Genomic DNA, 16,323 nt, shown 5'->3' on the forward strand with positions numbered 1-16,323 from the left:
AGAAGGAACATCACTGCTAGGGAGGACTCTGTCCTGTCCGTCAGTGGGACATACTCTCCATTGCAAAGTGGCCAGTACAAGCAGCCTGGTTGGCTTTTTGGCCCAGGGGGGAGACGAGCTGAGGGGCCCCGCTGGCTCAAGTCCTGGTCTCAAGGCTCCAAGACAGGGAGAGCTCTCCCCTCCTTCCAAGAGAGGCCACGCAAACATGGGGTCTAGTCCCAACACGCCTCACCGGTGGGGCAGGCTCAGCTGCTGCAGACGCATCTAACCTGGCTGGGTGAGAGCCTGGCGCAATCCTAAAAGCCTGTCTGTACCAGGGCTATGTGGCCACTTGGGGAAATGAACCGACAAGAGCCATGGCTGGAAATACTACCCCCGCCCTCGGGCGGCTCAGAAGGGTGCTCTGTCTGGGACCAGCCCTAGATTCGCCAGCAGACCCCTGCTCCGCGCATGCTCCACTGCCTGAGCAAACCCCACTCAGCACAGCCGACTTCAGGCCCTTGGGGCCCAGCCACAGCAGGGAGCGCCTGCTGTTCTCCCCTCAACTCGTGTTTTATTTCCCACCATTAAAGAAAACCTCCCAATGATTTCTAGCAGCTCCTGCCCCTGCCCCTGTCCTCCTGTGCATCAGGCCCCCCTGCTTTGGCACCCCCCACCCTGCCATGCCATGGCTCCACAGTGGCCCTGGCACATGCGTGAGTGTCACCCCCGTGAGCATGCCAGGCTGGCAGCCCTGGAGCCCCAAGCCCATGGGCCACAGCCATACCCCCATGCTGCTCCCAAACCTGCCCCGAGTCCCACTGGAGCGCGGGAGGAATTCGGGGCGCTGGGGTCCGACCTTGGGGGTCCGAGCATGCGGCGGCAGAGAGGCACAAGTCGGGCGACGGCACTTTGGCAGGAGGCTCCTTTAATGGGCGGCACTGGCCTCGTCCAAACCACCATAATCTCTGGTGCTACCTCGAGGTATAAAACGGTGAGGGGGGAGGCAGGCGGTGCCCCCTCCAGCAGCGATGGCTGCCCCTCACTCTGACATGATTCCAGGGACACGCGTGCCCAGCAGGCCTCCGGGCTGGGCCTCCCCCCACCCCATGCATGCGAGTCTGGCGCCTGCAGGCCACTTCTCACACAGAGGTCCCCGTGGGGAAAGGCATCAGCCGGTCCTTGCCGAGCTGCTTGCCCATTTCTGCAGCCTCTGCTTTCAGCCACTCCATCTTCTGCTTGTGCTGCTGCACAGCGTCAGCCACACGGGCATCGATCATGGCCTCGCTGAGGACCCCGTCCTCTGATGCGTACGCTGCGGCCTGCCGAGGGGAAGAGAAGACTGGTGGTTAGGAACAGGGCACCTGTAGCAGCAGCACGCGGAGCTGGGACTGGCCCCCTTGCTCTGGGCAGCCGCACAGCTCTGGCTGCAGCCCTCGGGCAACCGGCACAAGGGCTGGAGCAGGGCAGCCCTGTCCATCTCTGCGTGGGTGCTGCTCTGAGGCGGCTGCAGCAGATTGCTGAGATCAGACCAAGCCCCCAGTGTGGAGGAGACTCCCTACAGCTTCAATCTCCTGCACCCTCTCTGGCACCGCAAGGAGCCCCACATCTCACTTCCCTGCCCTTCCCGGCAGACTTGGAGATAAACAGGGAGTGCACAACTTTCCCCAAGAGTGCTGGGGAGCTCCCCTTTAAACATCTGGGTTCACAGCCACATCCCTCACCTTCGGGGCTGGAGCAGCCTCGCTAGAGATGCTTTCTGCCTGCTCAAGCCTTGCACTGTACATTACCCCAACCACCCGACTAACTCCACGGTGACCAGACACTAGAGCACTTCTGGGAAAAGCAGGCTAGACAAGCCCCGCGCTTCCAATGCCCGCTCACAGGAGAAGCTACAGCCCTTTGCACTGTGACAAAAAAAGTGTTCGATCACAAAGCAGCACCAGAGTGCACAAATGCTTTTATACACACACAGCTGCCCCCCAGTTCACTGCAAGTCTTTGCTATGGGGAGTTACCAAAATGGGGGAGAACAAAACAGTCACCTTTCCGGCAGTGCCGCATTGCCCATGGACACCTATCGCCTTCGCAGCGGCGAGGCCAGGGCTGGTCCGTCTGCAGTTCTGCAAGGCTGCTGCAGCTGGGTCCTGGCTAAGCCCCAGCTGCAGCAGGCTTTTGAGAGGAGATTTCCCCTGGCAAGGATCCTCCCACCAACCCGACCCTTCCCAAAGGCAGGGGGGCTCAAAGGGGGCCAGACCACCGCCTTCTGCTTCCCTCCTTTCTGGGCAGCTCTTTGATCCCTTGCTTAGGGCTGTGGTACAGCCTGGCTGCGAAACCCACGCTGCTTCTCCTTTAAAGCCTCCTAGGGAGAGATCAGCCTCCACCTCACTGCTCTGAGAAGACAGCAGCTCCTGATCCAGCTCTTGGGGGCAGTTGGGAAATGAGTGCCCACCCACCCCCAGCAAAACCAAGCACAGAGCACCTCCAGCCTCCCCTCTGTGGCCCATTTATCCTGCGCAAACCCAGGGACACCTAAGCAGCTGTTTGCAATCGGCCCGCAGGCCCAGGGAGAAGGGCGCTCTGAGGCTGGAGCACCCCGACACAGGACGACAGGGCACACATGCTGTAAGCTGGTCCTACGGATTCAAGCCCCAAGTCTGGGATGGCTGCCTTGCCGCATCCCCTGACGACCGGCCATCTGCCATAAATATTCATGACCAGTTTACAGCATCGTGCCCCCCACCTGTCCCACCCTGCTGCAAAATCTAGGCTGTGGATAGGCTTGAGATCCAGCCCGAGCATCCCTCTGCTGAAGGCTCATCTGGCCTGCCAGAGCTCTCCAAAGCGGCTACCCCCTTTGTCTGCCTGCCTTCTCTTGGCACAAGCCAGCGGGGAGGGAGCTTAGGCATTTAAAATGGAGTGAGCGTGACGCGTGCACACCCCTGGGCTGAGCAGGCCGGCGGCGTTCGCTGCTTCCCCACGCTGCAGAGCCCATCAATCCCATTGTGGAGGCTCCAGCCGAAGCGGCGCAGTTCACGCTCTGCTGATTTTCTCAATGACTTTCTATAAATAGCAAGCCCGAGGCCCTGGCTGTCAGAAAAGCAAATGGGGGAAAGCAGCGGCGCCTTCGGGGAGCAGCTTACATACTGAAAACCAATGCCTGGCTTCATTTGTATTCATACGCTGGGCTCCGGCATGGCCAGATTTTAACCCGTTTGCTGCCCTGCACCTGGTCAAGCTGGAGAAATTGCACTTGGCCCTGGAGCTGCTCAGAGGCAAAAATCAATTGTTCCTCCTCCCTTTTGCCAGGGAGAGGTTACGAAGCTAGGCACGAACCCCCTCCATGACACCCATCTGGTACCCCCACCTCCACCCGCAGGAAGAAAAGCCGAAAAGCTCAGCGGTAGCCTTGGGGTGATGTTTACCAGCGCCGCTACCTCACAGCCCAGCCTGCTCCAAAAACATCTCACACCTGTCTTCCGCCCTTCAGCGCCCAGCACTTTGCAGCCTCCCCCCTACAGAAGACAAGCATTTCACACAGAGGGAAAGGTCACACAAGTCGGAGGAAGAGATGGGCACAAAATGAAGGGAATGTTAGCTGCATCCTGTCTCCATCTAGGAGGCAATCCCAGCACTAGGACAAAAGAGCAGGCCTCTCTCGTGGGGATGGCGTGGGACTCTTGCAAGAGGTGGGCGGCGGGTAGTGCTAGCAATCGACATGCATTTCCTTGGCTGTTGTTCCAGAGCAGCGGCAAAGGTGGCACGGCCGTGGGTTTGCACTGGAGCCATAGAAGTCAGGAGTTTGGGTACGGCTGGACGTGGCTAAGACGATTCTAGGCATGGAAACCAATGGAGTCCTGGCCAGGTCAGCAGAGGAAGAGCCAGGGAGAAGCAGAACCATGGAGAAGCAGGGGTGGAAGGGACCTCCAGAGGACATCAAGTCCAACCCCCTGCCTGAGGCAGGGTCATCGCTATCCAAACCACCCCAGACAATCCGCTGTCTTGGAAAAACTACTGTCAAGCCTGACACGAGATATAACACCCTCCCTAACCTGCCGCAGGTAGAGCAGGGAGACCATGGCAGCCAATGTCCTGCTTCTATAAAAGGTTGTAAAGGACCACGCCCCCAGCTACAGAGAAAGAAGAAGCCCAACTACCTTCTGTCTGAGCCTGGAAGTCTATTTCCATGATGCCGACTGCTGGCTGTGTTACAGGCTCTATCTGCTGATTATCCAGGATCAGAGAAACCTGAGGGATGGGGCCAAGCTAACAGCAAGCAATGAACCCACGGTGGATTTCTATTAGCCGTGATCGATTCTGAACCCAGCCTACACAGGGATCGGACCTTTGCAGCCATTTGCCTGGACTTCAAAACAGGAGATTCAAACCCACAGCATCCCTTGCCGCTGCAGACACTGGATCGTGTCTTAATTAGGGCGGGAGCTCGATGGGGTCCAGCCCTGCTTCCCCGGGTGGAACACGCAACCCTGGGCTTGCACACACTTCTGCTACCCCCATTACAGGATGGAGGGGGTCAAGCAAGCTAACACGGAGGTGCACGTGCAGAGGTGTGAGGGCTCCAACTCCACAGGGGAGACCTGTGCTGCACTGCAGACTTGTGGGAGTGGAATAGCAGGGTTTGCTGCAGCCTTGCACTGAGGTACATGGCCAGGGTGGAAGGTCTAGGCATGTGCTGGTGTGATCTGCCCTGCAGACACCCTGCCTAGACCTCATCTATGGAAGCCCAGCAGCTCCAGCCCCTCACCTGTTAGCTCAGTGCAGTCCCACTCAGATGCCTGTGGGACAGCTCTGTAATACGATGTGTTTTTTGACTGCAGTTTTTCAGAGCTGCTGCTGATTTTAAAAACTGGGACAGCTGCCTAAGGCTGGGCATGCTTCAGGGGGGTCAAATCCCTGGGAATTAAGAAAGGAAATTGGTTACACCATGGCCTCTGTCTGCCTTGGGCGGGCAGAGGACAGACCCTGTGGACTGAAGCATTGGGCGTTGCTTAAACCTGCTCTTTTGCTCCTTTAGAGAGAAATGCTGCTGTCCAGATGCTGCCCGTGGTTTTGTTCTGCCTGAGACACCAGTAAGGAGCTTTAATGACTGCAGCCGGCAACGCAGCAAATGACTGTTGGAGAAAAAACTAATTAAGAAAATATATACATGAACCTGAAACAAATTAAGTGACTGGCATGCTGCAATTAAGCTTTGCACTTCGGGGATTCACGTTGAGTCGCATCAGGGGCATAATGCAATGTAGCCAGAGACACGGTGGCAGATGAATGCCTCCCATTCAGTACTTTGTTCTGGCGCCATCCACCATTGCAAAAGGGGAAAATTTTGTGATTATTGTCTGAAGTCTTCAGACGCATTCAATTTTGGGAGCTGTCATGACAGGCTCATCTAGACAAGACAGGGAAGCTTAAAATACCTCCAGACACAATTGCTTCAAGGCTGCTTTCAGGGCTTTTTAAAGAGCACCTGGCTCACCGCATGTTTGCCAGCTTTGCTGTGTAGCTGCGATTAGAAAAGGAAGGTGGAAGGATGACGTTGTGGCTTCCCCTGTTCATTTCCCCCGTGCCCACTCCCACTTTGGATTAGCCTGGTCTACAACTTCTAGGGAAGAAACCCTATGGTATTCCCCCCTGGCAGCACTGAGAACTTATCGAGGGGTTTTGCAGGAGGAGAGAACTGGGGGGACTGCCCAGCCCCTCCCGCGGGTGCCTGAGCCTGAGGAATTCAATAGGAATTCAGGTTTCGGGAGTGAAATGACTAAACTCGAGCATCCCACAGACATGTGGCTCCTACGGGGCGATTTTCTGCCTACAGCCTTGTTGGATGCCTTTTCCTGGTGCTCTAGGTTTCAGGCTACAGCAGGTCCCGCGGCTCCAACCTGATCCTGAACACACAGCGCTTGAATTCAGTCACACAGGGATGGGTAAGGCAGCAACAATGCAAACGTGTGAAGGGCTACAAAGCTGGGAAGGAGCCACCAAGGCCATCGAGTCCAGCCACCGGCATCACAATCTCCACTTCAAACGCTCATGCATAGCTATCAGAAAACATCCCCTGCAGCACCAAGAAGCCCCTACAATGTAAAACCTTCAAGCAAAGCCATGCCTAGAGCTGGCTGCAAGTGGCCTAATCCCTAGTACCACAGAAAAGGGACGCCTTTGCCAAAGGAACGGGAACATCCGTTGTGTCCCACACGGCCCATTTGCACACGCAGCCAAGGCCCGAGGCTGCCGGAGGGCTGACATCTGATCCTGACGCAGCATTTGGGTTAGGTAATTTTATCTGCGTGACCGAGACCTGATTTACGGCTGCGCTACACAAAGCTGAGCCCTTCCTTTGCAGGAAAACGCATTATTCCAGCTGCAACTGATAATCCAATGAGCTCCCACGTCAGTGCTGATACAGATCCAGTACAACGATACCAGCTAATTTTATATATCTATATCAGCCAGTTTAGAAGAGTTGGATTTTTTATGCTTGATTACATAGTTTGACTTCAAAAAATGGTTAATATGGGTAGAAAATATATAATGGTGTCTAGTGGGTTTTGCTCACCATTGATATTAATGGGTCTAATTTTAGCCCTCATTTAAGCTATGCCTTGTTCTAAACCAGCTCTATCTGGCATAAACCCACTAAATGCACTTTAAGTGACTGTTAGCAGACTACCTTTGACCTCTCTCTCCTACCTTTTAAACTCTTCTCACCTATGACATTCTCTCGCCTGCTCATTTCCTGTGCTGCTGCTTTTCTTACCCAGGCTCTGGTCAAGCATATGCATGCAAATGCCGAACTATATCATCACCAAACAGCTTAGGGCCTACTACAGTCTGCAGCTGAAACGCTAGCTCCGAGTAAGGTAATGGTAGCTACCTAGACAGCTGTGTTCACCCAGGGACAGACAAAAACAGGCAAATACCTCTGAAATGGGGAAAAGAGGCAGAGCTCAAGTACCTTCTTCAAGGTCACAAGTCAATAGGAGAGCCTGGAATAAAGGCAGCTTTGTAAAGCACAGCTCCTAGCTACAGAAAATTGCTTAATGAACCTTTTTACAGATGCACAGATCAAATAAGGAGTCGCACGATCCTACAGTGGGGGTTTACGGAAGAAAAGACTCAATAGCCTTGGTCAGGAGTGTAGTAAAGTGCAAAGCTAAGGGCAAAAAAAAAACATCCTCCTTTTCCCAGCTCTGCCCGTGCACAGAGCACCCAGCCGTGTCTTGGAAGTTGAGGTCCCATCTGGCCACTGGGGGAGGCTGCACGATGTGTGCTGGGATGCCACAGAGCGGGTACCCCACGCCACACTCTGACCTCCGTCTTTCCCAGGAGGGCTGGTGTTGAATCTGCAACCTGCTTATTCTTTGACGGAGTTTCCCAAGCTCTCGCATGCTGTAACGTCAGCAGACGAGCACTAAAACCTCCTGCCCTACCTGCTGTCATTTTATAGACGCTTGCTTTAATTGCGGTGTTGCGGTCACACACTTTTTAAGGATGTAATTAGGGTAACAGCATTAAGGAAATAAAGTTTCTGTAGCTCCCCTCCTGGTGCACATTAGTTCAAGATCACTTCAGGAACAAATGATGGAGGGGGAGGTCATTCTCAGGGATTAATGATGGGTTCTGAGCATTGACAGCCTGAGGAAAAGCAGAGGGCTATTAGCTGCAGCTTTGTTACCGGAAACGCCTCCTGCCTTGGCCTTTATGCACTGGTAAAGGGTTTCTCTTCTCAATCAAAGGAAGAAACTCCACACAAATAAAAGTTCACTTGGCCCCTCCACATAACTCTTGCTCCAGGGCTTCAAGGCGAGCGCTCTCAGTCTGGACCTGGTGGCCAGGAAACAGCTCGCCGCACTGGGAAAGGTGTCATGGTGCCACTCTCTGGCTGCATTTGGGCTGCATGCTCTTCAGAAATGGTCTGCGCTGTAGGTGCAGTGTAACATGGCCCTAATCTCAGCTGAGCACCTGCTATTAGAGATGCTGGGAACATCTTGTAATATACACCCAAGCTCATCACCTGGGATCTTGGTTTTCCCTTATAAAAAAATTGCAGATTTTCTGATTAAAACCCTAAATTCCATGATTAAAATGAAACACCACTAATATATATAGATCTATATCGATATATAGATCTGGATATCAGCTGAACACAATGTTTTGATATATTTACAATTATAAAACAATTTGGAAGCCTACCAGTGCCTCAATCTCTGTAATAAAATTAATTCTGAATACCTATATATTGTGGTGTTTGGTTTTGGGTTTATCATCATGGGACATCAGAGCTCTCCCTGCCCCCTTCGCTCGCAGAATGCAGGCCCAGGCCCCTCACTTCCAAGCCACAGCCTCCTGGCCCTGCTGGTGCCCCTTGCCCCCCACCCACAGCCCTCTGGCCCTCCGACCAGCCCTGCTGGAGGGGGCTCCCAGCTGCCAGAGCTACAGGGCCAGGGTCCGCAGCTCCCTGCCCCCCGCAGCAGTGCCCGAGCCCCGGCTACTGCCCGCAGGAGACAGCAGCTGCTGCAGCGAAGCTGAGCACAGAGCAGTAGGCATGGAGTGGGGCCAGCTCCGTGCCACGGTGTGCACTCCCCCAAGAGGACAGGGAGGACCCATGCCCCCCAGATCTGCGTATAGGATGGGGAAGCGTAGGCTGTGTGCTGCCAACTTGGGATCCTGCCCTGCTGCCCTCCCCCAGGGCCTCCACAGCTCAGTGGGTGCAACCTGGTGCTGAAGGGCACAGTGGGGCTGCGCACAGAAGCTCCTTGCCACTGCAAGCTCTGCACTGCTCTGGCAACGTGCCCCCTGCCACACCAGACCTACCTGCAGGAGCTGCTCTCCAGGCTGCGAGGGACCATGTGTATATACATGCACATGGTGCCCCTTGCCCGACAGCCTTCCTCTCGCTCCCGGCTCTTTGCAGGTGGGAACTCTGCCAGCTAGTAGAGAGCTTGGTGCAAAGCTGCAAAATCTGTGGGTTTCTGTTAAAATGAAAAACCCACACTTTCCTCAGGTAAAGGGGGAAATCCGTGTTTTTCTCCTTTTCCCCTTGGGAAACAGAGAACCTGGATCCCTGCTCAGCAGTCACTATACACCAGCAATTCTCAACCTTTCTACACTGAAGCGCACCCCCCCCCCCATGCCAGCTCTGAGCTTTCACTCATTTTTTGACTACAGAAGAAATACTAGAGCAATTCCTCAGTTGCAAAGAACTCAGAGAGTCCACGACACGGCATAATGTTTGTGATGCTATGGATTCCTATTTGAAATCTCTGGGTTTATCTTATCCATCATGTCTATGCGTTTGCACCCCATGGTACCCTTAAAAGTATTTTGCGGCCTCCTGGTTGCGAATCACAGCTATACACCAATTACTGGCTCCCCCACGCAGACCCAGCTCCACTTTCTGGCTGGGACGGTAAGAGCCACAGTCCAATGCATTTAACATTGCTGGACAGGAGTCTGGATGTTCGCACAAAGCCAGCTCTACCTGGCACTTGTGCGCTCTTCGCTAGCAAAGCAGCCTCCCGGAAGCCAAGCTCTCAGGTTTCTCTGTGTTCTGTAGCAGGGAGAGAGATGCCACAATACAACCAAAACACTTACCCAGCAAAGTGATTTACTGCATCCCAATACAGAGAAAACGCACAGAGGAAACGGTGTCAACAGCCCCCAGAAGCAGTCGCTTCTGAGGCCAGCTAATGTGTTCAAGTGGACACCAAGGTAGAAGCGCTATCTACAGGTTAAAAGGCAGCGGGAACAAGTGGCTCTCAGCAGGAGTGAAAGGCACGAGCTCTGAAAGGGTTTATGTGGTTGCTAAGGCAGGTTAAAAAAAAATAGGGAAAAAAAAAAGATCAATTTTTGATGTTGCAACATCACAGAGCAAGCCCACTGCAGCAGACTGCGCCTGGCTTCCTGGATTCAGAGTGCCGCCGCTGAGCTGACCAAACTGAATCCTTCTTCCTAAAATATTATTGAAGAAATCCATTAAAGCGCTCAACTGGCTATACGGCAGCAGGGGAAAATTGTGGTGGAGCAGCCCCTGCAAAAAACAGTCATTCTTTGTTCAGCAATGACAGCCAGCACAGCAACCGGATCGTTTTTCTTTATACATCCAAAGGCGGAAACAAGCCGCCTTCCTTCCTTTAGCCTTGGTGCTGTGCTCAAAAAGCACCTGGATCCTTTCCTAGGCCTAAGCAGGGCATGAGGCTCCTTGTGACGTGCAATTCCAGCCAGGCTGCATCCTCCAGCCACTGTCCTGCTCCGCTCCTTGAGCAACGTATGATGCTGGCACTGAATTACACCACGCTGGGGATCCCTGGAACGTGACAGCTCTTCCTCCGATTAGACTAGCTGCTTCCTGACCCTCAGCTGCCTATCCCAGGCCTACAGTGGACCCACTGGGCAATCTGTCTCTCCCTACTCTGCCCAAGCCAACAGTGGTGCCTAGGATCTCTTCTTGGTTGATAAATCAGACAGGCTTGGCTCCTCTAATCAGAAGAACAGGGGAAGGACTCTTACCTCCCTCTAATACAATGGACCCACTCCTAGTAACTTCAAGTCATGTCCTCCCCTTTTTAACTAGGCACTAATCTCTCATATGGAAGCTGCCATATAAATGTCACTCTTGGAAAAAACCAGAACTTCAGCTGCTTCTTCACTGTGCAGGATGGGGCAGGGAGGGAGTGTCTGGGCTGGAAGGTCTGTAAGACAGTCGCAACACCATTGCAAGGGCTTTCGGGCACGGTGCTGGGAACTAGTCTAACACAATGACCTTGGGTTCAGGTGGCTGACGGAGGGGGCAAAGCATGAAAATGCGCTAGAGGAGCTGATTTATTGCCTGTGGGGCATGGGGAAAAGGGAAGTGGTGTTCGTGCTGTCACCGCTCACATTTCAGCCGTGACGCTCGTACGGAAAAGCAGAGCTAGTGGGGGGCACTGCACAAATCTCCTCAAAGAGCCCCCCTGGAGCACAGTGCATGGCTCATTAAGGAGTCCCTGCAGCCCCTTCTCACTGAATGACCAGATATCTTATTAACTGACTTGGGGGATGGAGGGGGCCTGTGATGATTTAGAATGAGGTAATAAAGCAGCCAGGGGGCTAATAAGCCATCGCGGGTGCTCAGCTTCCACTTCCAATTTATAATTCGCTGTCCACTCTCCACGTTGAAGCTCAAGGCTGACAGAGTGCCGGGGCGGTAGTGCTGGGGGAAAGCGATAGCGTTTATCTCAATAACACCTCCCCCTAAATGACTAGCTGATGACGACTCAAGAAAGCATGTGATCCCTGTCTGGCAAAGACAGCGCTCTCTGCAAAGACGTGAGCAGGGCGTGATAGATTACGAGGTCTCTGCTTTTATTACAGAAATAAAAAATCCAGAGCCCTTCTGGAAGCAGGTCTTAAAACTGTGGGAGACTCAACAGATCCAAGAGCTCAGTGATGCACAAACGCTGCCCTGTGCATCTCAGTGGGTTTCACGTCTGATGCCTCGCTGCCCACCCAGCTAACAACTGAACCACAAAGCACTCGACCACAAACCCAAAACCACTCCTAGCCTTTTCTAGATGTTAGAAGCCTGCACTGGCAAACTACTGCGGGTTTCTGCCTCACCCCAAACCTCTCCAGTTCTGTGCTGTGCTGGCAGTCTGCAAATGTCCAAGACTATCAAAGCCTGCAAGTACAGGCACGGAAATAGGAAAGCAAAATAGATTTTAATATCAAAACAAGCACCGGATGCTGCACTGCCTGTATGGTTGATTCAAAACCTCAATACACTATTGAAGTGTAGCTGCTACAGATTCAACCCAGCTCAGAGACCTCCCTGGAGCAAAGCACGCCTGCCGGGGAGAGCTACGCACTGTGACTGCATTGCAAACCCCATCCTAGTCTGCTGAGGAAGACATTGGTCAAGTGGAAGATCTGGTTGACTTTTGCAATGCGACTCTGGTCTTTTATACAAGTTGTTGGGTGATGACATCCTGGCAGCTGGTCTCATGGACAGCAAGCAGGCAACCAAAAAAGACAAAAAAACCCCAACTGACTTCTCAGAGCAACGGGGAGGTGTCCTGAAGAGTCCTGTACATACTTTATAAAACTAACACTCCAGGCACAGGACAACTTGGCTCAATTTTTGCCAATTGTTTCTGGTAAATTTGTTCCATCGCCAAAGGGAGTTGCCTTGACTAGGAGTGAAATAAATTACTGGCATTGGAGCAAAGTGCACGTGCGGGCACACTTGCTTAGACTGAATCGATTAAACTGTTTATCCCTTGGTGAACAAACAAGAACTCTGGCCTTGCAGCAAATTCAATTTGGGTGTATAGTTCCTGATTTTGGATAGAAAATGCCACATCCCCAATTTAAGTTCTCTTAGCCACCTGAAATGCATCAGACTGCCCTGCGATTCCTTGCTGTTCATCATTCTGGAGAGAATTTGTTACAGGGACAGCATGCAATTCTTTTTAACCTCCTGCGAAATTACAGCTTGGGTGTATTATCAGAAAGCAAAAGCAAGAATCCTGCTAACCAGTCTTTGTTCAAGGCAGAGAAGCAGCCCCAGCTACCCCAGATGTACATACATGCTGGAGCTGGTTTTTAAGGCTGGGAGTTGAAGTTCCTGCTCCCACCCCTGCCGTTTGGTTAGCCAGGCTCGACAGTCTTAGGAAATATGGCCCACAAGACAGATCCTGTGCAGACTGCAGATCCTGCAATCCTGTGACTTTTTGGGAACAAAAAATAAAATCAGCCCCCGCCCCCTTCACCATAGATCTCGTGAGAGTGGGGCCGTAACACAGAGTGAGCACCTGCAGCTCAAGTCTGAAAAAGACAAGCTCACCTGCAATCAAACTACACCTGAAATGCTATGTGGAAACGCTTGGTAGCCCCGACGAACCACTACGCATGCGCAACAGTACCATGGCGTCTCCTGCAAACTCCTCATGGCAGGAATGCCAAGGAGAGAAGATGCTCTCTCACACTTTAAATGGATTAGATGCAAAAACCTTCCTGGAGTCTGAAGGACGCAGTGCTCCTGGCTGGCAGGGCACCATGTGTGTGGACGCTCTATTAGGCAGGGCTTGGTGATGAGCAGGAAACTGGAGCTGCAGCTCCTGAGAGAGACTCTGGATTACAAGGACCCGCATAGGGCTAGGGGATGCCCTTCAAAACAGTTCTTCTGGCAAGTACGAGTGGGGACCCAACCTGCCTGACACAGGAAGGAAGCGAGTGAAACGCTCTGCATTCACTTCACTCCTCTCCAACAATACGAAACTGCAGCTGCAGCCAACTATCGACAAACCAACCTACTTATACTGCTGGCTGGCACCTCCCAAAAAGACCCGCAGCCAGCTGTAGGAGGCTCCTCTCTACGGGAAACCTTCATAGAAAATGAAAAATGACAAAGGACCAGTGATACCAAAACCAATGGTTTGTAGCAATCAGCCGCACACATGAATCCTGAGGCTGGGGGAGAGCCTGGGAGATGGAAGAGCTTCAATTACAATAGCAGCAGCAGGTCGATTGGCAGACTTTGCTCTCCAATCTTACTAAGAAAAATGCCAGTTTACTGCCAATTGTTATTTGCTCAGAAGGAAGAGCCACATTGCCATTGCTGTACAAAGCCAGTGTTGGTAACTAGCTATGGGGAGACAATGCCATCTCACAGCCATGTTGAAGCAAGCAGGGTGGGGGGACTTCACCTATCCCCGATTTGCAGCTTTGCCAGCTTCCCCAGCCGGGCCAGGTGGAAACGAGGAGAGCACTGTGTGATGGTCCAGAAGGCGATGATGTGGATTCTGCAAGGGGTCTGAGTCTGTCCACCCAACAGACTGGTTATGGGGAAGGACACTGCCCCTAAGGACTGCTAGGCCCATCATCAGACTATGTGCAAATGCAAGTTGCTGGGAAGGAAAAGGCTCCAAGCTGGATGGCAACTGAGCCATACAACATCCCCAACATGCATGCTCACACCATTATTTCAGTCGTATTTCTGATAATGCTCCTCCAAATGTTTCCTGTGCACCCAGTGCCTGCCTAGAAATTCCTGCCCTGGATCCCTCCTACTTTAGCTTAGGAAGCCGACAAAAATACTACTCCAAACTCTGCTTTTGAGAGCTAATTTGTGCTAATTTTCTTTTGAAATAAAAACAAGTTAGACCATGCCAGGAGGTGGGGAGTATGTCCAATTCAGCTGCTTTTTTTTTTTTTTTGCAAAGTTATTAAAAAACTGGAAACATGACATTTTGCAGACAGAATTCCTTACCCGTGACCTTGAACATGGGGAGTGGTAGCACACGTTCTGAGCTGCTATGAATATGAAAATACACACACACACACACACACACACACACACACACACACACAGGGGATAAAGCACGGTCAGCTTGTTCGGGCAAAGAATTGTGGGGCAATTTCACCGGACACTGTCATAATCCCAGCCACAGAGGTACAGGGGAACCCACTAGGATTAATGAATACAGGTTGAACAAAGGCTGGACTGAAGGGTTAAATGAACAAGAGATTGATTTTCTGATGGACAAGATTACATTTCACACCCGACTTCTGCAGGGTAATCAATGCCCAGATTTTACACAATGCCTTTCGATTACAATTGCAAAGTGCTTTATGAAAGAGGTCAGTATTATGAACCCCATTTTACACTTGGGGAAACTGAGGCAGGGAGCCTAAGTGTCATGCTCCTGTTTACCAACTGGGAACAGAAGCCAGGCCCCCTAGACTCTGTTCAGTGCTCAATCTACTAGCCATGAATCACAAGCCTCTTTCAAAATATGTTAGCCCAAAAGACTGCACTGTGCATATGAGTAGAGGGCTTGGGAGTCAGAAGACCTGGACACATTTCCCCATCTTTTGTTGATTTATTATATGTTCCTGCGCAAGTCACTTGGCCCTTGGGCTTCAGTAGCTCCATTGTATAATAAATAAAATACCTGCTTAAATTGCCTATGTTATTACTCAATCTGTAGCTGCAAAAACATTGTGTGCAAGTCACACGTGCAGCAACAGCTACATTGATGGATTTGGCCTGGAAAGTGTAAATATTCCCTCCTTAGATATTCCTCTAACAAGCCAACCCTTTCGAGGGCTCACGCTGTCTACACCTTTACAGTAACAATACACACCTTTGGCTCTAAACCTACAACCAGAGGATTTCCTTTCAGCATAACATTAAAAAGGCCTCTGAGTCCGTTGTGCGCTATTCAGGAAGCTGACGGCAAACAGCACCTCTTTCAGATTCAATGCAAAGCGAATAGCCTGTCAAAGGATCGGGAGGACAGACCAAGTTATCAAGGTTATCTCTAATTATAACACAAAGAACACACCTCTCAGTGCATCTTTAACTGAGAAGAACACCCACAATATCAGAAAAAAAAAGTAATGTTAGTGATAGTCTCGCGTTCTAAGGAATAAGGCACTGGTTTTCATTTTCAGCCATACTCTGAGCCACATGGATTGAGAAGCTGGTTAGAACAAGCTGTGACCATTTAAACTGTCACAAGATTTCCAACTCGCCTCAAAAGTACCTTTCACAAGTAATTGGTGTTCCATGCAATGCACAAGTACTTTACTCAGGAACAGTTTAGCAGAGGTCCTTTGTTCTTGCTTCACATGCACGTAAAAAAAAAAAAAGGAATACATGGGTCCAAAATATTAATTTTCAACCCAAAGTTATAACCTCTTTTGCTGACTTCATGCAGGCCGTGGAATGCCGGGCTGGGATCTCAGCCTAAGCAGATACTCCTGAGAACAAAGATCCTGTTGGCATGCAAAATCTTTAGCATCAAAAAATAAGAAAAGAAAATTCAGAACAGTCACACTTTGATATATGGAGCAAAAACAGGTCTGGTTGCCGTTTCCACCACACTATAAATGCACAAGTGCTTTAAAGGCATCTAGAACAGATACATGACTACAGGATCTTATTCTTTATAGAAGAGCATTTCCACAGGGCATATACAGCCTGAACAGGTAATTGGAAAGACACTGCATAGCTTTTTGTTGGTAACTTTAAATTTGTACACTGCATATTTAAGAACCAAATTCTGCCTTTTGTCACACCACTTAATTCTGTGTAGCGATTCTAGTGAAGTTGGGATGAATATACATTGGATTCTTGTCAAAAAATTAGCTAAACTATTCATAGTTTCATAATTTGTAGGGTCAGAAGGGACCTGAGTAGATCATCGAGTCCGACCCCCTGCCATGGCAGGAAAGAGCACTGGGGTCAAACAACCCCGGCAAGGGGATTGTCAAGCTTTGTCTTAAACACCCCCAGGGTAGGAGCCAGCACCACTTCTCTTGGAAGTTGGTTCCAGATCCTAGC

The 16,323-nt window shown here is 51.3% G+C and overlaps 1 protein-coding gene across 1 annotated transcript in view; it reads right to left on the reverse strand.

Moving 5' to 3' along the window:
* Positions 1 to 889: 889 nt before the first annotated feature.
* The window catches only part of LOC109314405 (ATPase family AAA domain-containing protein 3-like), a 50,529-nt gene continuing 35,095 nt past the window's right edge, over positions 890 to 16,323 (reverse strand). The window contains exon 16 of the mRNA XM_019541565.1: positions 890 to 1,301. Coding sequence (XP_019397110.1) covers positions 1,122 to 1,301 — 180 coding nt within the window. The 3' untranslated portion in view covers positions 890 to 1,121. The remainder of the gene's footprint in view (positions 1,302 to 16,323) is intronic.

Source organism: Crocodylus porosus, unplaced genomic scaffold, assembly GCF_001723895.1.
Source record: "Crocodylus porosus isolate Cpor-Errol unplaced genomic scaffold, CroPor_comp1, whole genome shotgun sequence".
Taxonomy (NCBI): Eukaryota; Metazoa; Chordata; order Crocodylia; family Crocodylidae; genus Crocodylus; species Crocodylus porosus.